A 22,815-nucleotide genomic window follows, 5' to 3' on the forward strand; every position below is an offset into this window, starting at 1 on the left:
CGGCTGTCTCCTTGTGATAATGTTTTCATAGCATGGGCAAGAGAGACTCCTCTTCCTAAATGGACTGAACAAGGTTATTACGGAAGTAGTAAACAGACTGAACATCTTAAGGGCTGTCTTTTTACATTGTCACTGGGAGAAGGGAGAAAGGTGCGGGGAGGAGAAGTGTTCTGAAGGTGTGGTATAATTTTTTTTCTTCTTTTAGGTCTGTTAATAAACTTCTTTATATTCTTTCAAGTTTGGTGCCTGCTTTGCGTTTCTCCTAATTCTTATCTCACAGAAGGTAAACAGTAATGAGTATTTTGGACCAAACCACTGCAGCAATACTGACAACAAAACTGGAAGAAACAATGAAATATTCATTTTTCTGGACTTTGACCACTGCTAATTTGATTTTTTTAATTTCAGTTTAAGATTTAGCTAAAAGTCAAAATGGCAACAGCCATCAACATTTCAAAACAGATCTGTTCTTGTTGTTCCACCCACTTCTATGGCATTGGCTCACAGGTCCCAGAATTTTAGAGATGTTCCATGACTAAACTGCTGATCTGCTTAAAACCTGCATATCACTTTACTAATCTAAAATGAAACTCTTCTAAATAAATGGCTTCAGTTGAGGGAGATTGTTACAGCGGGGAATACTGTAACACCTATATCAAACCAGGAGTCCCGTGGAAAAGAAACAAATATATGGATGGATTCTTGCTAGATGTTTCAGAGATGTTTATTTCCCCAGCCCCATGGTCGGCGCTCTGCCGAGGAACTCTTACAGTCACGGACCCGAGCTGCTTTGCCCGCGCAGGGGAACACAAACCAACCAATGGGGAACGAGGCTGAGCAGGGGCAGGGAAACCCCGTGCCTCCCTCAGGGCTCCCAGGGCTACAGGGCGGGGAAGAGACCCCGACAGGAGATGGCTATCACTTCTTCATATTTCTCATTCTCAAAGGTTAAAGGGAGGATTACCTACCTCATAGGAGTTCTGTGAAATCTAATTAGCATGTGGATATAAAATGCACTGAAATATTAATTTTGACCTAAATCTTATTTTAATAATAAAAATTTCACATTTTACTAGAAGCAGAAGCTATCTGCGCATGGAACTAGACTATAGATGATGTGAAGAAGGATAAGATATGAAACACCGTGTTGAAGACACATAATTTTTGTAAGTTTATGCTTTCTCAGCCTGCTCAAGAAGATGCCACAATCTGAAATGCAGGTAAGAGGTTTTCTCTTAAATCATGTTTTCTTCAAGAAGACTCAGAAAAACAGCCTTTGTGCACAGCTGCAAGTAGATAAAAGTAAATGACAATCTTGGAACACAGGCAGAGATGTTTTTTTGCAATGGTAGAAAATTTCCTTGATACTACAGTGGGAGATGGGAGCTGGACCTCCTGTGTTTTCAAAAATTTCACTGAAGAAGGAACACCAAGCAATTACAATAACATATTTCTGAAATTAATGGCACTAAGACATTCTCCTGCTTACTGGCTGTGGACTCAACCCTGTTGCTCAGGATTTTTGCAGGAGGGAAGAGTACAGTATATGAAATTAGAAGTTTGTTTCCTCTGTGGCTAATCTTGCGTCTACAACTCACCACAATTCTTGGTGCACATTTTTGACTAGCTTCCTCTGTGTGGCTTTTTTATTTTTTTTTTTTTTTTATGTGCTGATTCATTGTGTAAAGAACATGAATTATGCAATGAAGTCATTGAAAAATCTCTACAAAACATGCCAGGGACTCCTCCTCACCACTAACAATGTCATTCTTCATAATTAGCTTTAATTTTCACATGCCACCCTCTACTCCTTGAACTCCTTGACAGCTCAGAAGCACAGAGAGTTCTTACAGCATTCCTGAAGGTGTGTTGTCATTGTCCATCAAGGCAGGAGCTAATCTGAGAAAACAAGAGTCATCTTTACCTTGCTAGCCATTCTCTCCAGGCTTTGCTATGAACAGCCATAGTATTACAGAAAGAGGAAGGAAATCATGGAGATCCCAAACAATATGTACTTTACATTAGGTTGAAAACAACTTCAGCAATTTGGTATTTGGTAATAATCTGGACAAGCATGCAGATGATAGAATACAAGCCTACTATTCCAGCTGGGAGATGTTCAAATAGGCAGATCATTGCCAGCATTATTTATTGTCTGACTCTATTCTCTCACGTGGAGTTCCAAGCAAACTGCACTAAGCAATCCTTGAAGGAAAGAAGACTTCTGTCCAATGTACTAAAATTGCTTAGTCAACTCTTCTTTGTTTTCTAAAGAATTGTGCTCTTTTCATTTAAATAATGTCTTATAACTCAAATGATGAATTAAAAAGAAAAAAAGAGAAAGAACCAGCACTATGTTTCCTAACTGGTTCTCCAGCAACAATGTGAATTATAATTCAAGGATGGCTAAATACTGTAATTGGTGTTGTGAGGACTTTGTGGCTTTGTTTATGCTCTTTGGATGAAAGTGGGCCAAATTCCTGCCCCATTACCATCTGTGCTCATATTGATGGCACAGATCCTTGCAGTTCAGCCACCTGCAAATTCTCTGCTGTGTTGTTGGGTCTCTCTGGGACCCTCAGGACTCTGTGCTGTTCGTACATGGTGGAGCAAGGTGCAGTCAGACAGCAGTCATGGGCTTGTCCACACTGTAGGCGATTTTAGCCTGCTAAGCCTGGCTCACTGAGATCTTGTGTCAGAGCTTATATAGTTTCTCAACCTAAGACACAAAATCAGCAGAAAAAATGACCACAAACCCAAGAAACCTGTGTTTCATTTGGCTGCATATTTCCTTCGGTATGTGATCAAGGACACTGCTTTGTGGTCAGCTCAAGCCACTTTAAAATTATATTACCATTAACTTCAGTGGGGCAGGTTTTCCTTAAGCAATACTCAGCTTTTCAAGCAACGCTAGTAATGGTCAAGTGACCTAGAGTGCTACCTGAAAAATTACCCTAACAAGAGCAGTAAGGATAAGTAAAGATATGTGTTCAGCTGAGCTGGTGAGTTGCTCCAACTCACTGTGCTACTGCACAACCATAAGAACTCGGGAGAGAGAAGGATGCAAATGCTGTGGTGACTACCTTAGGGCTGGGCAAACACAGGTCAGTAAAGAGCCGCTGCCTTGCCTGGAGATTGCTGCCCTGCAGCACTTCACTCTCATGCTGTGGAGCAACCTTTACCTCTGAAACAGTGTGACTACCAGGAACGCTCCCTGGCCTGTGCTAAGTACTGAACCAACAGTGTGCCAGAAGGAGTCTAGGAAAATATTGGCTAGCTTGGATGAAAACAATCCCTGAGACCGGCTGAACCACATAACAGTACTGAGGATCATGATGCAGTGCCAGGGAAACCATCCTGACACTATGAAGTTTGATAGAACAGATGATAAGGTAGCAATTATTTTACTAATGGAAGTTTACAGAAACATCAAAGATCAAAACCTGGAACTCTGTATGCATGCCACAACAAGCAGCTTTTCTGCCAAGAAAGAAAGTTTGCACCCAGAGTTTGTTTTCTTATGTCTTTGCCTTTTTGGGCCAGCTCATAGATGCATTTTCCTTTAAACCTTTCTCCATAAATTGAATTAAATGCAAATTCTGCTGAAACCAAGCATCAAAAGGCTAAAGACCTAAACAGGATTGCAGCCTGTCTCTTACTACAGGTGAAGGGGAGCCAGGAGTACACCTGCCAGCTGGGCTGCCTGACGGACGGGCAGCCAACGAGGCCCAGGGGACCACAGCATCAGCAACTGAAGCTGACCACAGGTTTTTCTGAGTCGGGCAACACTCCACAGACCATTCAAGGTTACAGAAGTATAAAGTAAGAGAAAAAAATTTCCATAAATGGGAGAAAAGGAGAGGTGCTCCCAACATACTTACAATGCACAGCACCTCTGAAACCACAGAGACTAAGGAGCAAGGACTCCAGTGTTGCAGAGCTATTATAAGGCTAGAGTGGGATGAACCTAAAAGGCAGCATATGCAGGACTGACCCAGAAAGTGGGCTGTAGAAAACAGCGTCTTATTTAATTGAAGCAGGAAATTATATCACTTTTTTTGCTTTTTTCAATTTGTTGTAGGTCTACTACTGAAAAAGCAGTACATGTCTTTAAAACACAAATGATTTTAAAGGCTATTTAATATATATATTTGCCTCTCATCAATTTTTTTCTGATTTTAACTAATGATTGATATAATGTTTTGAACAGTTAAGTCCAGATGACTGCAATTAATTAGGTTCCAGAGCAAAATGAGTATTATTTTTCCTGTCTATCTACTATGTAATGCTTAACTATCTGCATACTTTTCAAAAGGTGTTTCCCTACCGAAGTACCAGGAAACTTGTCCATATGGACAATGAGCTATTTAAGCACATTTGCAATTCCACTTTAAAAAACAGCCTTTAAGCACAGAATTGTAAGATGGCCAAACCCAGAAAAAACAACACCAAAGCAAGATCTGTGAATACTTCACCATTTTTACAGTCACCCCTTTGCAGGAAAAATGGCATGGACTGCTCAAGAGAGGAGCTGGGTCTGCCTTAGACAGCACGCCTGTGGTCTAGGAGAGTGTGTAGGCACTACAGCCCCAAATGCATGCTCCTGGCAGTCTCCTTTGGCAGGTGGCCTGAGAGTATATAATAGTAAGCTACTCCTGTATGAAAACTTCTTCAGAACCAGTGAACACCTTTGAGTAACAACTGCAAAGGTCAGCCTTCGGCTTCAGTGAAGTGAACATTGAAAAAAAATTTGGAAACACACTTCTAACATTATATAGGAGGACAATTCCCCCTGATTAAAAGGCAGTGGGATCACGGCCTCCCTTTTCTACTCATAGCTTTGACATTTCCACTGTAATAGGGACATGTTCTGGCAGCTTTCAGAAAATGCTAGCTCTGAAATCTTTCTACTCTTGTTTGGAAAAAAGTTTCAGCAATTCATTTCATCCAATACGAGGATCCTAGTATATGGGCATGGAAGAAGTGCACTGTATCATTGATTAACACAATAGTTCAAGATACCAGTGATTTGAGACAGCTGTTTGGTCAGAGCTTTACTGTATCATTGATTGAATGTATTTCATTTTCCTTTCCTCTTTTTTTTTGTTTATTTGTTTTGGTTTAGTTTTCTTTTTTCTTTTTCTTTTCCCTTAGAAAGGGATTTAAGTATTCTGGGATTTGTGATACACAAAACCATCAGCATTCTGTAAATACAGGGAAGAGTAAGCATTATTACTCCTTTTTATGTAATGCTCCATAAGATGTTGCAGGCTGACATTAACACTGTGAATGGACCGTGGGGCAAAAACTGTCCCATCATTTCCCTGATTGTCTGGGCACTACCTGTCTGTTCTGCACATCTCCACTGCTGACTGGGAGGGCATAGAGGTAGCTGAGACATCCTTGTGGGACTGTAATGAGCTGTAGAAAATGGTATAGTATTTGTCCATGTTGATTTAGGATGCAGACTGCCCTGCTACCCTACTGTCTATACTAGCTTTTCCTGCTGTGGAAACAACCCAGTTAATTCTTGAGTGGTGGCTGATCATAAATCATTGTGAAGGCAGTGTGGATGATAGTAATTTGGATGTGAGTATCAAAAGTCTGCTAGCTATGGCTAGCTCCGGCTAGCTCCACAGTGTGTACTCACTGGGAGAGGACTGGATGTAGTTTCTGTAGTTCATGCAAGGGTTTTATGTCAAGAAAACAGATACAATCTAGTTTCAAAAAGATGAAGTGCTGAGAAAAGTGTATTGAGTTCAAATCCACCCATCCTTGCAAACCAGAGGGAGAGTGCAAAGCAGTTGTGTGCCTCACATGGGCAGTGGTTTTATTTGTGGGAATTTGTCCTATCCCCGGTAGAGTTCCTGGGAAAATGTAGCTGAGGGCTTAAGGCCTATTTATCCATGAGCTTGTCCTCAAAGATTTTCTCCACGTAGGCTTTACTTAAACCAGCAAAGAGCCCTGTTGAAACTGCTGCTTTTTTCTTTTTCTCTTTTAAAGAGACGAACTCTGTGCTCTTCTTTCATTCTGCAGAGTACAGAGCTAACAATACTACCCACATGCTTTGCAGTGCCTCTGCTGTAACTGATGACGCTCGTACTTAAATGCACTAGGAAGACAGGAGTGGGTTGAAGTCATTTTTAGAACAACATGCTATTTCCTTTTTTAGTGCTGACTCATTCACTGTACCTTGTGGTATGTTTACCCCAATTGCTTGCTGCTTTGGAGGCTGTTGAATGGGTGAGGAAGGAATATTAATCAGTGACACATCACACTGTGCTCCGGAACTACAGTCATGGTGAATGTGATGCTCTTGCCTATCTTTTGGCTTAATTGTGGGAATTATTTTTCTTTAACTAGCATTAAATTTCAGTTCTGGAAACTGTAAGCAACTCTTTTGTGCACATCCTTTCAGCACAGTTATCTAGTTCATATCCTTTTTTTTTCTGTTAAAAATCTTTGCTCCTTGCTAGTACTCATATCAGAGTGGAATTAATCAAAGTCATTGCACTGTACACATGTGAAACCTAATTAGCCAAAACAGCTGATGAAGACAGAGGAGATCTCACAGCTCATTTATCTTTTTCTTTACATATTTTATCTTAAAATGAAAATGACTTGGAAGACAGTAGCAGCCACTATGGTTAAAACTATACAAAAGTGTGCATTATTGCATGTGTGATCTACTTCGGCTGTTTTGCCTGCTGAGTGAGGTGGTAAAGTGTTTGTTGCCCAGAAATGTACTGAAATACTCAATTTGTCATCATTCGAAATAGAAATTAAAGGCCCATACATAATAATGGCAGCCAATCATTCACAATATATAGTCTGATAAATGCTGTTAGTATATGGTTATAAATGGTTGCCCTCTGCTCTTGAGATGATAGTTGACCATCTGGTTGACATTATAGCCCTCTCAAATGGGCTTCTCACTCTTCCACTCTCCCTTGTCTCTGGATGTTCCCACCACCTCCAATGTAGAAGGAATGCAAATCTAATCTGGGTTTTAAATGAGAAGAATAATCACTATTTTATACAGCCTTATTTCAACTAATTTAGTTCTCTTAAACCATCCACTTTAGGACTAGATGACCACCTATGCTTGAAAAAGGCATGTTGACTGAATCACCTCTGACTTACACCACAACACTCCCTGTCCAAGGAGAGGCCCCAGCTGCAAGGACTCTGTGAAGGGAATGTAAAACCCTAAAAGAGGAGCCAGAGATTAAGCTTGGAGATTTACCAGGTTAAAGAAATACTTGATTTCAACTCTAGGACATGACTGAAGAATATAATGAGGAGAAACCTTCAAAATCTCATCTCCTGTTTCCAGGAATTTGTTAATTTGCTAACAGCTTCCTTCCTAGAAAGAAAAATCCTATATTCACACTTCAGAGTTTCAATTTGAAGGAAAAGAACCTCATTTATTATGGTGGAAGACAAAGTGGAAGCCTAGAAACATAATACAGAAAACAGTCTCAAGCACAGGCCTAAGACACTGCCATGGTCTTTCAGTTTGAGATTCTGCATATCTGAAGTCTCAGTGGAAAACAGAAGTAGAAATATTTCATGCAGATACTGAAAAAAAACAGTAGGAAGAAGACCAGTAGACAGAAAAGTGAGTTGGCTACTGAGAATCCTCATATAATAGGTAGTAGAACAAAAGCCATATATATAAATTGATAATATTAATACATAAACAGAAAATGAATTTTTATTATTCTGAGGTATGCTTATGTATTAGTGTATTCATTGAAGGACTATAATTTCACAGCTTTATTTTAAAAATAATTACAAATATATAGCTGACATCAATCAGGACCAATGTATTTAATGTCACTTTAAATACAGAGACCCTGTGAAGGGCCTTGGGATTTTAAACTGATGTGTTCACTTGTGCACCTCAGGGAAATCTGCTGCTGCACATCAACGTCATAATCCCTTGAATTCTCATTGCCATCTACTTTTGAGCAAGGCTGTAAACTCTCCTGGGTAGGGATTCTCACATGTTTCTCTACGTTTTCAGTTTCTGAACCTAATGATTATTTTTATCCAATTATTAGTCAGTGATGCTGCTTACACTGCCATAAGAAAAGTTAAATATCCCTCCTCAGTTTTGCAGATAGAGCAGTTGAAGTGTGCAGTGATTAATAAATTAGATTTCCTGGGTCAGAGAGAAAGTTCCTGGCAGAGCTTCTAATGGGACATATCTCTGATCTTTATGATTACTTTGTGACAGCCCAACATCCCTCAAAGTAAAAGTTTCAAAACCAGGCATTTAGTTATGACATTGACAGAATGGGGTGCCTTCAATTTGTTTGCTGACCTTGGGCTAGTGAATAAGCCAGCCACTCAGTCTGAAGGATATCTATGCTCTGAATGGCATGTTCTGATATGATGAAACATATGTTTTATTTTAATATTTCATAATGAGAATATTTCTGTTATAGAATTCCTTATATTATTGCTTTGGACACAAGTATAGATTCCCTGTAACTGAGTACTTGAGTCTTAACAGATTTCCATCATAGGATCTCTGTGAATAGGGAATGGGTACTATCCCATTTTTAAAGGGTCTTAAAAACAAAGATCACAAAGTCTCTGTGCAGCAAAAATTTGAATTCACATCTCCTAGATTTTAAGCTGGATAAACCTACTAGTGGATGAACCTTCCTAACTGCTGAATGAAAATTCCTTTCTATAGAAATTTCATTTTCCTTTCCCAATTCACAAAAAAGCATAAAAAAATGACGTAAAGGAGTGTGCTTTTCTGACCCCTAGGCTTGTCACTTGGGCTTGATCTAAAGTTTAGCGATAGCCAAGTCAGTTTGTCAACTCAGTCTTTCACATTCACTTGAAGATGCTGATATAAATTGGGAGTAAGGAGAAGGCCAATGAGAAGTAAAAATTGATGGCTTCTGCAAAGACAAGTGAGATGTAGCGGTGGGGGGATGGGGAAGAAGAAACAATGAAACACGATTGAGAAGGAAAGCACTAAACCCAAAAGAGGTGTAGAGGAGCCAGATTTGTCAGGGTAGAAGTGTGTAACAGGAAGGAAAAAACTAGTCATATCTAAACTTCTCTGTAATGTCACAGCTGTATGCATGGTTTTAGAACATAGACATATGTTCCATGGAGTTCCATAGAGTGGAAGTCTCTGCACATGCGCTTCCAGTTCTGGCTCATTGAGTTAGATCAAAAACTTCCAGGGAAGTGCAGTCTATTTTACATACATGAGATTGTACTTGGATATGATAAAATACCACAGCTGTCAGTCTAGGTTGGAATCAATTTGCATGGTAATGCTCTGAGGGCTGCAATTTATTTTCCTTTCTCTGCAATGAGAAACTTTCCCTGTTTCAGTAGGGAAGATTGATCCTGGATGTCTGCATATGCATTTGAAAAGACCCGGCTCTTCAAGTGTGACTCATTGCTATTGGACACCTATAGCTCTGAGGGGAGAGAGCTCTGCACAGAAGTGCAGTCACGTTGCTAATCTGTGTTTGCCAGTTTCTGTAGGGCCCACAGAAACTGAAAATCTCCGAATACATAAATCTGGACCAGAGATTTCCCCATGTTAATGTGAGAATCAGTTAAGTTCTGGAGAAAGAGGAGCTCCTTAAAAAGAAATAGAAAAGAACATACTCAGAACAATGTGGGCTTTGCAGGCTATACTTAGTACAAATTGCTAAAGGAATATTGGTATTCTACATTTTTTTCCAGTGACAAAGCTGCCTGATGAAGTTATCCTCCAAGGTACTCCCTCCTTTCTGCTCTGCACCCACTGCAGTTCTCTGTATAATCTGATGTGCTAATGTCACTTGTGATGGGACTATGCTGTATGTAGGCCAGGCAAATGATGTAAATGTCTAAAAATAGTATTTTGGAAAGTATTTTGGAAAGTATTTTTTAAACTCATGTCACTTTACAATCCAGACCATTGTGCAGCATGATAAATAGTTACATTAGCGTGACCTTGGGGTGGCAAATGGCATCAAGCAGAAGGTATAAAAATTTAAATGTAGGAGAAAGTGGGAGCTTTGTTGCTGAAAGAGAAAACGTGCAGAACACCACCAAAACCAGTCTGAAGGCCAGGCCTGAAATCTCTTCTCTCTGAGGTACCCATATATCTTTAATACTGATGTTGTTAGAGTATGGTCTCAAAGGAGGCTCAGTTCAATATGATCCTGGGTGATGCAACCATTAAAAAGCAATATATGGGCGATCATCACCACAACAAAGCAATTTGGTATCCCAGTAAATCCATTCTTCTGTTACTTACAAAAACATGGAGAAAAGGAATAAAAGAATACAAAAATAGGATTCCCCACAGCCTGTTTAAAATCACTCATTCATAGATGTATTTGAAACACTTTTTTTAGCCCCCAGATTGCTGAAAGAACTGCTCCTTTTTCAGTGTGATATATGTATTTCATCAAGGTGTTCAGTGTGAATTCCAAAGATGAAAACACATCCACTGACCTGAAACTAATTTATATCACACTTGTTTTATAGTTTTCAATCTGTGGTCTATAAACAAAGACAAAAGCTAGAGATTTCTCAGTTTAATGGAATATCGGCACTGGGAGAGCCATACAGAAATTGAGAGATACCTTTGTATATTTTTTACGATGACTATGGCATATACTGTGCTGCTCTTTTCATTAAAAATCTCAAGAAAATCTTCCTCTTACCTGAAGGTAATGGCACGGCCTCAAGGAAGGTTTGATTTCCTGATGAACCAGAGGCTTATCTAAGTTCAGTGATGATTTGCGATAAGCTTCTTTAGCCTGACTTACTGTAAGCGTGGACCAAGAACTCCTTTTCATATATTTACTATCAGGGGTCATTGGTAGCCCTTCACAAGCCGAACACTTCACATCATTGTTACTTTTGGAAGTCTTCAATGAGAGATCCCCAAAATGCCCCTGGAGTGCCTCAGGATAGCAATGGGATATATGATCTGCATGGTGCCTATTTACCACACTAGGGGTTCGGTAAGTGCTATCGCTGTCCAAATTATCGTCAGAGCTCCACCAGCTACTCATTCCAGATTTATGCTTGCCTTCTGGTTTTCGCTCCTTACTTTTACTCCTTTTGCTATGCTTGGAATGGTGCCCATGATGATGATCGTCCCCTCGACTGTCTCCCTTGGTTCCATTAACATTGCCCTTGGATGATCCTTCCAGAGAATGAGATTTAGTAAAAAGTTTCTGGACAGAATGAACGAGATGGCGTATCCTTCCCGGGCTCTCACTGCGTTGTTCCGCAGCTGTTGAGGTCCGCTGGTACTGTAAAGTATGAAACCCATCCCGGTGAAGAGGAAGTTGTTTCTCAAATTGGTCCAAAAGATTTGCAGGAATACGGTTAATCTTAGGGTTACCGTGAGACATGGCGCAGTCGTCTCTTGAGTCGTAATGTGAGCTGTAGTGCATTCTGGGGAAAGTGCTACTTGACATGTGATCGCCCATTACCATGGGCATCATCATGCACTCAGAATGAATGGAGCTGCGTGGGGAGCAACGATGGTGGTCCAGCGGGCAACTCTCCGTGGGGCTGAGAAGATATGACTGCCTTGGCTCCTGCCCATGGTGGATATGGTCGTGGGTATGTTCACAATCTTCAGGGGATGCTAAGCCACAAGTATGAGCTGAACATAACTGTGGTTGATTGCGACTACCAGATAATCCTTTCATATTCCTCGGAGCAGGAGAGTATCTTTCTTCATTGAAGTGCTGAGAAGGCGACCATGAGTACTGCTGGTCTGTCATGAGAACACATAAAACCTGTGTTATGTGTCTGATTAAAAGATTAACTTGAAAATTCCAAGTATATTGAAAAACCAAACATTTTTTCTCTATGAGATTGGTGGAAAGTCTCACCATTCATGAAATTTCCTCCACCATTTTAAAACTGATTAAAATTGTTCACTATGAGTAAATAATGGGATGAATATACCCTCCTTTCTGTTTGCAAAATTGTCTGCTAGCAGTTCTAGACGTTATGAAGCTATTAATTGTGTAATTTTACTCAAATTTATTGGATACATTCAAGTATTCAGTTTATTATTTAATATTTATAGCTCATATGTCAAGCTTTGTGGCTAGTCATTTAAGTTACATGGATCTAGTTTGTGTTTTGGTGGTTTCACAGTTGGATATATTAAATGTATCCTTTCTCCATGGAGCCATTTTTGTACCATAAATTGAACTTCATTTTCTTCAATGAATCTCAGCTTCATGATCCTAAGTTCACTCTTCAGAAGTATAAATAATAAACAGCAAAGAGAAAAAAAATATGAACATGCTGAAATGAAGCTCAATTTTTATATCGCTAAACAGTTTATGAATAAGCATTTCATACTATTTGAACATCTGTTATCCTTAGTCCAGAAGTATTATTGCTATTACCATACATGTAGAGTATTCTCTATCAGACAGTTTTCCCCTTTTTAGGACCAAACTACAAAATATTTACTCAATGACTCTAAGTTATTCCTGAAAAAAACAAATATATTTAGGTACATACTATGGGGTTTTATATACTAGATTACTTGTTCCTATGAATCATGTGCTTCAAGTTGTGGTTATTATGCAAGCATGATTGCTAAATAAGAGTAGCTTGTAAGCAAAGATTTTGATACTTAAGCCTTTGATTTTTTTCTCTCATGTAATTTCTTGCAGCTGTCAAATGCTACAAACAGAAAATTAAAAACAACCCCAGAAATAACTATATTTGATTTTCTCATTCACTTTCCCTCTTCAATTTCAGCTTCTTTAAGAAACATTTCAAAAGCAGACAAAGAGATAGGATGCAAGATAATCCTTTAGAGGATAAGACAGATGTGTAAGTGTTTATACAACCCACTTAGTACGGCCTTTCTGCAAATTCGCTTTAAGAATCTAAATAATCTCACACAGGTGCTTGATACAAGGAAGTTGCAGGTCTCAACCAGAATGGAAGCCAGAGAATATCTATTAACTGGACACTGGAAACCAGGCTGCAGCGATAACACAGTAATTGTCAGCACTTTGAAGGGTTTCTAACCAAATGACAAAGCTCTCCTAAATCATATTTCCACTGCTGGTGAAAACTCAATGCCTGGATATGGTCATGAAACAGATCAATACTCATATCTCTCTAGTTTTATTCAACTAATATGTGTTACATCATGATACCTTCAGTACAGAAGGCAATCGGTTGAGTCTTCAGCATCAGCTATCTCATAACCTAAATGCTCTCTCTTTCCTATTGTGGGAGATGCTTTGTGATAATTTTATTACACCCTAATTTCAACAGAGTTCTACACAACGTTTTAAAATGAATGGAGCATTAAACTAATAAACAGCGAAGTATTCTTCAGCCTAGGCACAATTCTGCCACACTGAAGTCAAAGATGGATTTAAGGGTCCAAATGTCACCTCCATACTTTATCATGGCATGAAACGGATGAGTCTGTGCATGTATCCTTTTCTGCTTCTGTTTTCCTGTCTGTTTCTTTTACTTAATTTTTGGCTCTTGTCACATCAAAATAAAATCTTATTACTGCTGATTACTCGGTCTGTTGTCCTATTTAGGTTATAATACCTTGCATAAATGTAGTTACAGAAAGGAAATATAACTGTTTCTCTGAAATGACGTAATTTTGATTATATACAGACATGGCAGTAAATTATAACAGTGCTTTGGAAGTCAGCCACATAAGTAGTCCTGTAATTAGTGATACTTTACCCAGGATATTACCAAACATTATGAGGGGAATAATAATGGACCATGTGCTGGATTTACTTAGTCTGTACTTCCCATAAAGGGTTCCCAAAGCACCAGACAGAGATTACTGCAGTAGTTCTTACAAACCCATGAGATTAGATGGAGGGAAGAAGTTTTTTTTACTCTGAAAGAGGTTGATCTAGTTGAAGATGTCCCTGCCTATAACAGGGAGGTTGGATTAGATGACCTTTAAAGGTCCCTTCCAAACCAAGCTATTCTATGATTCTGTGTGGAAGGTACTGTTCTCCTTTTTCAGAAATAAGAAGCTGCAATACAGGAAACATTTTCCAAAGTGCTTATGGATTTTCTCATTTTAATATTCACAGAGGTGAGAGCCAGAGGGAGGTGGAAGGAAGCTCTTCTGTTACTCTGACAGCACAATGAGAGTCAACCCCAAGCCTTTCCATCACCATCTTGCACATCTATGAATGAATGTAACTTGCACTATGCCTCACCAGTGCATTTAGACAAAAAAAAGGAAGGGCACGGCAGAGATCCAGAATGAAAAAGAGAGAATAAGAAACTAATTTTAAATTAGTTCCTGAGCACAGAATTGCTAGTCCCTGGTGATTTCTTTAGGCCTCATGCAACATCAAACATAGCCCAGAAGGCTTCAAACATTTTCATCCTGTTACATCCCTAGGAATATGAGATGTGATGATCTGACTGCACTGCAATGGATAATCTAACAACAGCTTTTCTGTCCCTCATGGCTCCCTGTGATTCTAGCTCATTGCAACTAAAGAAAAAATACAATTTTCTGTATGTTGCTTTCACATAGCATGCTTTTATATAGCATTTTATGTGCTATATGTAATGTCTGAATTATTTTTGTTTGAAACACAGTAGCTAGGAACTGCTATAGGCATTTATTAAGATTAATCAAAATAATTAAAACATGAGTTAAGAAGTAGATGTTTTCCAGAAGTAATTGTCCCCTCTTAATCTGTCATAGAGAGTAACTAAAACTAGATAAACCCCCAAATTACTTACATGTGCATCATTTAAATTTATCACTCCAATTAGATTTGTCTATCTAGGACATCAAACCTGTTCTTTATCCCAGACACAACTACTTCTTCATACAAATCTTTTGAAAAATCTTCAGTACTTTGAAACACAATATATAAATTTATCAAGTCATTTGTGCTTTGTACTATTCAGTCAACTTTGTTCAGAGACTGAAGGGCTCGAAGAAACAGTTGAGCTGTGGCTGAATGAATTACTGTGTGGTACCAGAGCAGTGTAATTGCCCATGTGCTAGCTCTTAGCCTGCCAAGAAAAATGTGCTAGCTTAAAATTCAATTAAGCTAACATGCTTTTCTAGCATTTGCAAGGGGCTAAAAGTGTGTCTGTGGTCAATGACCACAGCTTGGCTGATTCATAAAAATTCATAAAGCTACAGCAATTTTTTCTCAATCCTTCCAAAAGAAATTTAATATTTTGGTATAATAAAATAGTTTCAGATCTGATTGATCCAATAATGACAGATTAGACTGAAGTTTTAGTCTATATCTTGAAGTCTGTTTTTTTTTTACAGCAGGTCCTATGTTTGCTCTGGGCAATCACTCTAAAAACATAAAATGCCGCCATCAGAGCTAAAGAGCTAAAAGGAGATAGAAGAAAAAATAAGCATAACCCAAAGCAGACAAAGAGATAAAGGAATAGGAACAGAGAAAAATATATTATATGAGAACATAGGAATGGCTTTTTTTAGATTTCATCAGATCAAAAATGGAATCTTCCAATTAACTTCAATGGATAGTCAGACAATACTTAAAGACTGTGGTTAGGGGTGGACCCAGAACAAGACATAGGCTGTTATGTCAGAGAATCCAGTAATTCCAAACCCCTGAAAATCCATTAAAGCTCTTCTTTTTCAGAGACTACTGTGCAGATATGTCAACCTTTAACCTTGGCTGATGGAAGGATTTCTTCATCCCTTCCTCTCTCTTTCAACTCTTTTCCTGTTATGCCATGTCCTGTCCTGCATTTTTTTTCCTCCTGTTTTCAGTTCTGGACATTCTGAGAGCTGTTCTCTTGCTCCAAGAAGAGGTTGTTTTGCCTGTGTTTGGGGTCTGGCCACAATTTTTAGATCATCCAAGCTTTTTTCTTGTGCTAGGCAGTATCAAGGAAAGAAAGACAGGCTCAAGGACCAAGAATGAATGTTTGAAATAATGAATTAGAATTGCTATTAATGTTCTAGGTCAGAAGCTAAAACCCTCTAAGTAATGAAACATAAGAGCTGTGCATTTCCAGAGTTCCTGGAACACTGCTCTTGGCTAAAAAGCGTCAATATAAAGACACTGAAACTTCTCTGACATTCGAAAGAAGGGCATGTCTCCACAAATCTATCTTTTCATGTGTTGCATATTAGAAGCAAGCTTTCAGAGCATGATAATACTCTCTGGAACTACTAAATGATGCCTGATTTTTTTTCTTACTTTTCTTTCTATTGAGAAATTAATTTGAATTGCTTTAACCTTATAAGCCCCTCAGTAATCTGCTTTCCCATCTGAGAGATCTGTGCTGTTTTCATTGGAGAAGGAACTGTTCTTCTGCCTACTGTAACCAGGAAAATGCACTGCTGAAAAGAGATACCTAATCTAGCTTTCAAAAAGAGGTGGTAGACAAAACCAGACTGCTGCATGTTGCTGTTTCACACAGTTGAATCAGTATTGCAATGCATTATGAAGAATATATACTCACAGCTTAACCTGTAGCTAATAAAAAAAATGAAATGTTGGGAAAAAAGGGCATATTAATAAATAAGTAGACATTAAACATGAAAATGGATAATTAAAATGCTTTAGCTGGAAAAATGTCTGTCCAAGGTCTGCACTAAGTAGTGTTAGATGAACACTGTTTCCTCATTAACTTGTTATAGTATTTTTCTCTGTTCTATTCTAGCCTTGAAAACAAATATTTACTGGAATTGAGAAGAGTGACTGATTGGCCAAATGCATGGAAGAAGTTCTGGAAATGCAAATGCCTTATGCTTCTGTTAGGGTCTCATGAGATTTTCAACCTATTTATGTAGAACAACACCTGGTATAAAATTGACATAAAATCACAAAGATTGAGTCACCACCTTACAGTTTTAGAAGATGACTTGTATTTTCTGTGATGTGTGTGCACTTCATGCAGTGTATTGACCTTTCCATGAATTCCTACATACCTGCTCAGGCTGCTTACTTGAAATATTGAACATTGAGTAGCATCCCCTCAAATACAAGTTATATTGGTTCTCATAGAACTGTTGCAACAAGGTACTTTATGTACCCAGTCTCCCTGCACAGTCAAAGGGGAGAAGCAAGTGGTTCTGAGGAGCTAAAGCCAAACACCAAAATGCCCAAAGCTGTCAAACAGCACATGGGCTGCACGTGGATGCTTAGTTTGTTTCGACACATAAACCTGAAAAACTCCTCTATTCAGAATCCTGGGCACTGTGTGGCAGGCTTGGACGGCTCTGTTCCCACCAGCAGTGCAAACAGAGCTAGAGGACACGTCCAGCCCATACAGTTAAACTGTTGCCATCATAATTTCATACTATGTAAAAGGACTCTTCCAACTGATACATAAGTATGATTTCAAGAACAACACGAGCCAAAGATTGTTACAAATATGCAGTCTGGATGTGGTTTTATTTTTGACTGAGAAACTGACATGCCTCTTCTGAAGCCTGAACTACATGTCAAAAAACCACCAGATGAATACTACCCTTCATGTACATATTTTCCTCTGCTGACTATGGCAAAAACTGTGGCTGGCAAGCTCCAATGCAGAAACCTACATCATAAATGCATAAATTTAGGTGATCTGAGGCACATGGATTCTGCTAAACCATGGAAAATGTTTTGATAATTCAGTGGAATTCACTAATTCCACCAAGCTAATTCAGTGGAACAACATGACAAATAATGACCAAGGGTAAGATGATTTTTATAAATCCCATGTTAGATTAAAATGGACATTCGAATTCTATTAAAACAGCACCAAAGTCCAGAACATACCAAATTGGAGCAGAAAACCCAAAGTGAGAAGTAAGGAGCATGTGCTGCAATTTATTCAGTACAGTCAGTTTTGAGCACTGTTATACAGGTGTCTGTATGTGGAACAAATATTTGATAGCACTGAATCCTATTGTTCAGCCCAACAGTTGTCCACGTCTATCCTCTTTCAAATAAAGATTTGAAAGATTCGACAGTCTAGCATCTCAAGGGATTTATTTCTGAGTTAAATAAGCTTGATAAGAATAAAGGGTATATAATAAAAGGAGTGCAGAATAACTGTCAATGAGCAAGAACAGAATCTTGGAGGTGGTGGAGAGGCTGGTGGGGGACACAAAGCACAATATACTGGGAGGAAGAAAAGTACAGAGTTGTGATAACTCTGGGGAAAGGTGTGACCAGGGACAAGCTAAAGCCACATTACAACACCAACTGCCTGGCATGGAGAACAGGGCATGCTATATGTGAAAATGGAGAAATGTGGAAACAGTGTTTGAGGAATGAACACATCCCACACCTTCTGGGTGGAAAAATCGTCCCTTGGACTGAATGGAGAGCATGAAAGTCAAAATACTGTGCCTATGCCATGACAAAGGACAGGACAGAAATCCATGAGAGGCAATATGGGATTTGTATAAAACTCCAGGATATGGAGTGGAACAATGCAGGGAGTCCTCAGGATGGTGCAAAATTAATTTCCATTGGTTTGGTGTGTGTGATATCTTGGTACCAACTAGTATGCAGCACACAGACCTTCACAGTACTTTTCAAGTCTGAAGTACATTGCCATTATTCATCTTTCAACAGTGCTATGACACATTAAGTCCACAAAATTATTTACAACTAATATTTTTTTCACAGAATCTGTATGATCAGCAAGGTTTTGAAAAAAATTATTATGTATCAGGACTAAACTGACCTAAAATAACTAACATATAAGCTTATTTTCTGGAGAAATACAGCTATATGGAGTCAACTGGGGCTTCACTATGTGAATATCATTGAACAATTGGTTATAATGCTTCCAAATACAGAGCAGAAATGCTAGCCCAACACCATTAAACTTCTTTTGTTCCTTATTGTGCCTGGCTTTATGGACTTTCTTTCCTAAAGGATAAAGTTTTGCTACTTGCAGTTATTAGGTCATGAGACAACCCATTTCCGTCAGGGTCATAAAACCGCCACTATTTTCTCAGCAATTAAAGGAAGCCAGAGTAATTGCATGGTACAGCTCAAAGGTATACACAGAAATCTATGTACAGCTCTGGAAGTACAAGGGAAATCCTTGTCACATTGATAGTAACAAACCTCCCATTAACTTCATGGGGCTGGGATTAGTTGTAAGCATTTGCTGAGAAAAGTTCTTGGTCATTTTGCCTATGACACCAGTGTTACTTGAGGTAGATTGTCTCTATCAGGGCTGTATTTTGCAGAATGCACAATTTGTTCTGGACTGGAATAAACGTGTTAGAAACCTGCAAGGGTTCTCAGTCAGAAAGTTGATGGCATGGAAGGGTGAAACTGAAATACTGCCTGTGATAGCATAATTGCCAAAATTTAATCCCAAGGATCCAAACTACTTGGACCAACTAGTCAACTGAATGGAACCACCAAATCTCCAGGGTTTCTTTTCTACTAAGAAACACTTATCATTGATTCTTAAATAAAAATCAAACAAAAGAAATAATGCTGATATTTATGATCTTCTTCCCTGATTTTTTCTTAGTGTTCCTGGAATTCTTCTGAATTTGTCCACTTTTTGTGATGATATATCACAGAGGAAATTTTCCACCCCATCCAATACTAAGGGGACTACAAGAATAAATGCTCACGTATCCAAGCAAAAATATTTATCATGTATTCCCTCCAAATTGCCTTTTATTTTTTCTTATATATTTTGGATATATTTTAGATTTCACTTATTTTAGAGTGCTCTTCTGGGAAAGAAATAATGTAATAATTAATTATCAAAAGCATTGATTATTGCCACAGAACAATGACTGCTGAATTTAAAATACCAGTCTATTTCAAAATTACCTTTATATTTCTTTTTTTTAAACACTAATTCAGAGTTTAAATTATCAGAACTGAAGAAAATTATTTGATTTTCTCTTTGTTTCAGCATCAGTTCTTTGCAGACTTTTGATTCACCAAAAATTTTAGTTTTAGCCATGGTCTGACCCAAAAGAACTATTTCACTTTTTGGAAATTATCTTTTTCATCACTTTTTCATCATTATCTGCTCAGGTGTACACCCTTGGTGCTGTTCCTTGTTGCTTTGCCATTGTATGGTGAACTTTTCTGTTCAGTTCAACCCACTGAGATGGAGGAGGACTCATCCTGATTTTCTTATGGGGTGCAGGAAGAAATAGCAGCTTGGTGACAAGATCCCTTTTAAACCTGTTGCTATAGTAACAGGCAGACAATCTTCCTCTTTACATAACCTCCAGATTGGGAATTTTTCAAATCAGGGTGCTGTCTCTTGTCTTCCTGGCTGAGCTCTGTTTTGGATCTGTGACAAACACTGCAAACATTAATTGCCTTTCTCCACCATCACTGGCAACCAGATTTTCCATGCAGCAGTGAAGGGCCAAACTGTGACTCCTGTTCCTGGGACGAGGTGGTGGTTTGAGTACCCTCACTGCAGGCAAGTTTGAGACAAGGCATCACACTGTGCTGCTGTCTGTTCTCTTATGAAGAGAAATATTATAAAAAGATGGAAAAAACAAGTGAAGTTGCACAATGAAAGGTGACGACTGAACTCAGCAGTGAAAGCTGGGATTGTATTAGCAATCTTTGCTGGTGTTTATCCTGCTGCACTGCTTCTGCCAGTGCAAATTCTCTTGGGAAGACAGTGGCCTATGACCCCAGCACTGCAACAGAAGACTGCGGTCATTTACCTCCACACTGGAAGCATCTCCACCACCCTGGTTGTGCCAAAATTTGTCTCACTCCTGACAGAACCTAAGCAGGCAATGACGAATGTGGAGGTAGAGCATGGTAACTTTTTTTCTGAGGAAATGGAGAGCACATCATTTAAGCTGCTCATCATAGGAATATATTTAAAAGGCTGCACATTTTACCCTTTTGTAAAGGGACAATCCAGTGAAGACACTCATAGAGGAAGGCATGTGTGGCTAAGCAGTCAGTCTCTCATCTCATCTCATCTCATCTCATCTCATCTCATCTCATCTCATCTCATCTCATCTCATCTGTTGAAGCTGTCACACTATGGAAAGGTAAATGTTGCGTGTCAGGTATGCACCCAGGTGTTACAAAGGTCAGAAGGGCATGAGGGAGAGAAAAATGTCCCTTCTTTGCTAACATCCCACATGTAAAATCATTTAGAACAGAAATATTTGTTTATGAATGCATAAACCCCTTTGTATTCTGTAGTAGAAATGGATGAATAATTCATTACAAATATCCTATTTGATTAATCTTACATCCTTACAAATGTCTCCCCCTGTTTGTGAATTGACCTTGGGCCTAATGGGATTTTTGCAGAGTTATTTGACATTATGAGGTATTTAATTTTTAGAAATAGCTTCTGATCTGCAGATTGTTAATAAGCATTTGTTGCCAACAACCTATAATTAAAATACTGGAAAGTTAGCATGTTTTTACATGATGTTCAGGACATATGATTTTCTTCTATGACTGAAAGTAATTTACAGAATAAGTTCTCAAGCATAACTAAAAGGAGTTTAAAGTTCAAAATTTATTTTCTGAAAATAATTTTATTTCATTAGCGTTTTCTACAGTCTTGATCATCACATCAAAAAGCTTCTACACTACAGTTTCTGGGTACAGAAAAATAAAGTCTGTGAAGTGGAATTATTTCAAGATATGACGGAATAAGACTAATAAAAAAGGCTATTTTTTGCAGTATCTGTTCATCTAGTCACAATAAGCAAGTAATAGGGTCACACTGAATCATATCAGGGCACATCATATTTAAAATCTCTTGTAAATTTAAAATACTTGTATATTGCCATGCCAAACCACCTGGCTACATATTTTATTATATGGCAGAAAGATAGCCCTGCGGTTAGAGGATTAACTTGGGAAATCTCCAGTCAAGTTTTCTGTCAGCCATGAATTATTTGTATGGTTCAGGACAAGGCCACGGGCAGGGGTGTCAGTTGCCATGGAGAGGTTTGACCTTACCTCACTGGGTTGCAGTGAACCTTTGTGCATATCTCTTGTGGACTCCCTACTTCTATTCCCCATACGACTAGAATAAAACTTCTGTACCTCTGAGTGTTAATGTCAGAAACCAGGGAAACATTCAGTCTGTGGCACATCTAAGAATTTAAACCAGAGTGTTACTGTGCCTGCTGATTACTGGGATGAGTGTCACGATAGTGGTTACTCTGTGTGGACAAGCCACGTGTCTGACTGAAGTCCCACCAGCTCCAGTCAGTCTACAGATGTTTAACTATCCCTGGATGCGCTGGGGGAAGGTGCACCAAGGCGTGGATGTGGCACAGAGGAGAGTCAAGAGCTCACTGCCAACCCCATCTCTGTACTTGAGGAAATTTCCTGTCATGCCTGGTACAGGAAGCTAAAACCCTTGAAAAGTAGGGAGTGTTCAGACACTGACTGCACTGAGTAAGGAGGGATAATACGGTAGAAGGACAGACAGACTGAAAAGTCAGGACTTTTTTTATGTTTTCATTTCAAAAACAGCCATGTGCTTTCTTCCTTCCAACACATAAGGTCATAAAGGCATGATCATGCAATCAACAGTGATTGAATAACCATGAGTTACTGTCTGACACTTGAACTTTACCAATTAATCAAAAGCACAAATGCATCAACTGTGAAATAAGAATACATTTTTGTAACCTGCCCTTAAAGTCCCTTACAGTTTACTTTGTAATTGAGGCATGTTAAGAGCATTATTAGTAACTGCAACCTGTTTTACAGGTTTCAACCTTTTCCTTAACATCAACTCAATATCCATTCCTGAAGAGAAAACAGCAATTTAGTTTAGCAAAAAGCCTTTAGTGCAAGTTCTCTTTCCTTG

At 38.8% G+C, this 22,815-nt stretch overlaps 1 protein-coding gene across 1 annotated transcript in view; it reads right to left on the reverse strand.

Moving 5' to 3' along the window:
- The window catches only part of DLGAP2 (DLG associated protein 2), a 304,303-nt gene that overhangs the window by 72,566 nt on the left and 208,922 nt on the right, over window positions 1–22,815 (reverse strand). Inside the window, exon 5 of the mRNA XM_069011493.1 lies at window positions 10,698–11,767. Coding sequence (XP_068867594.1) covers window positions 10,698–11,767 — 1,070 coding nt within the window. The remainder of the gene's footprint in view (window positions 1–10,697; window positions 11,768–22,815) is intronic.

This window comes from Aphelocoma coerulescens, chromosome 3 (assembly GCF_041296385.1).
Source record: "Aphelocoma coerulescens isolate FSJ_1873_10779 chromosome 3, UR_Acoe_1.0, whole genome shotgun sequence".
In the NCBI taxonomy this organism is placed as follows: Eukaryota; Metazoa; Chordata; class Aves; order Passeriformes; family Corvidae; genus Aphelocoma; species Aphelocoma coerulescens.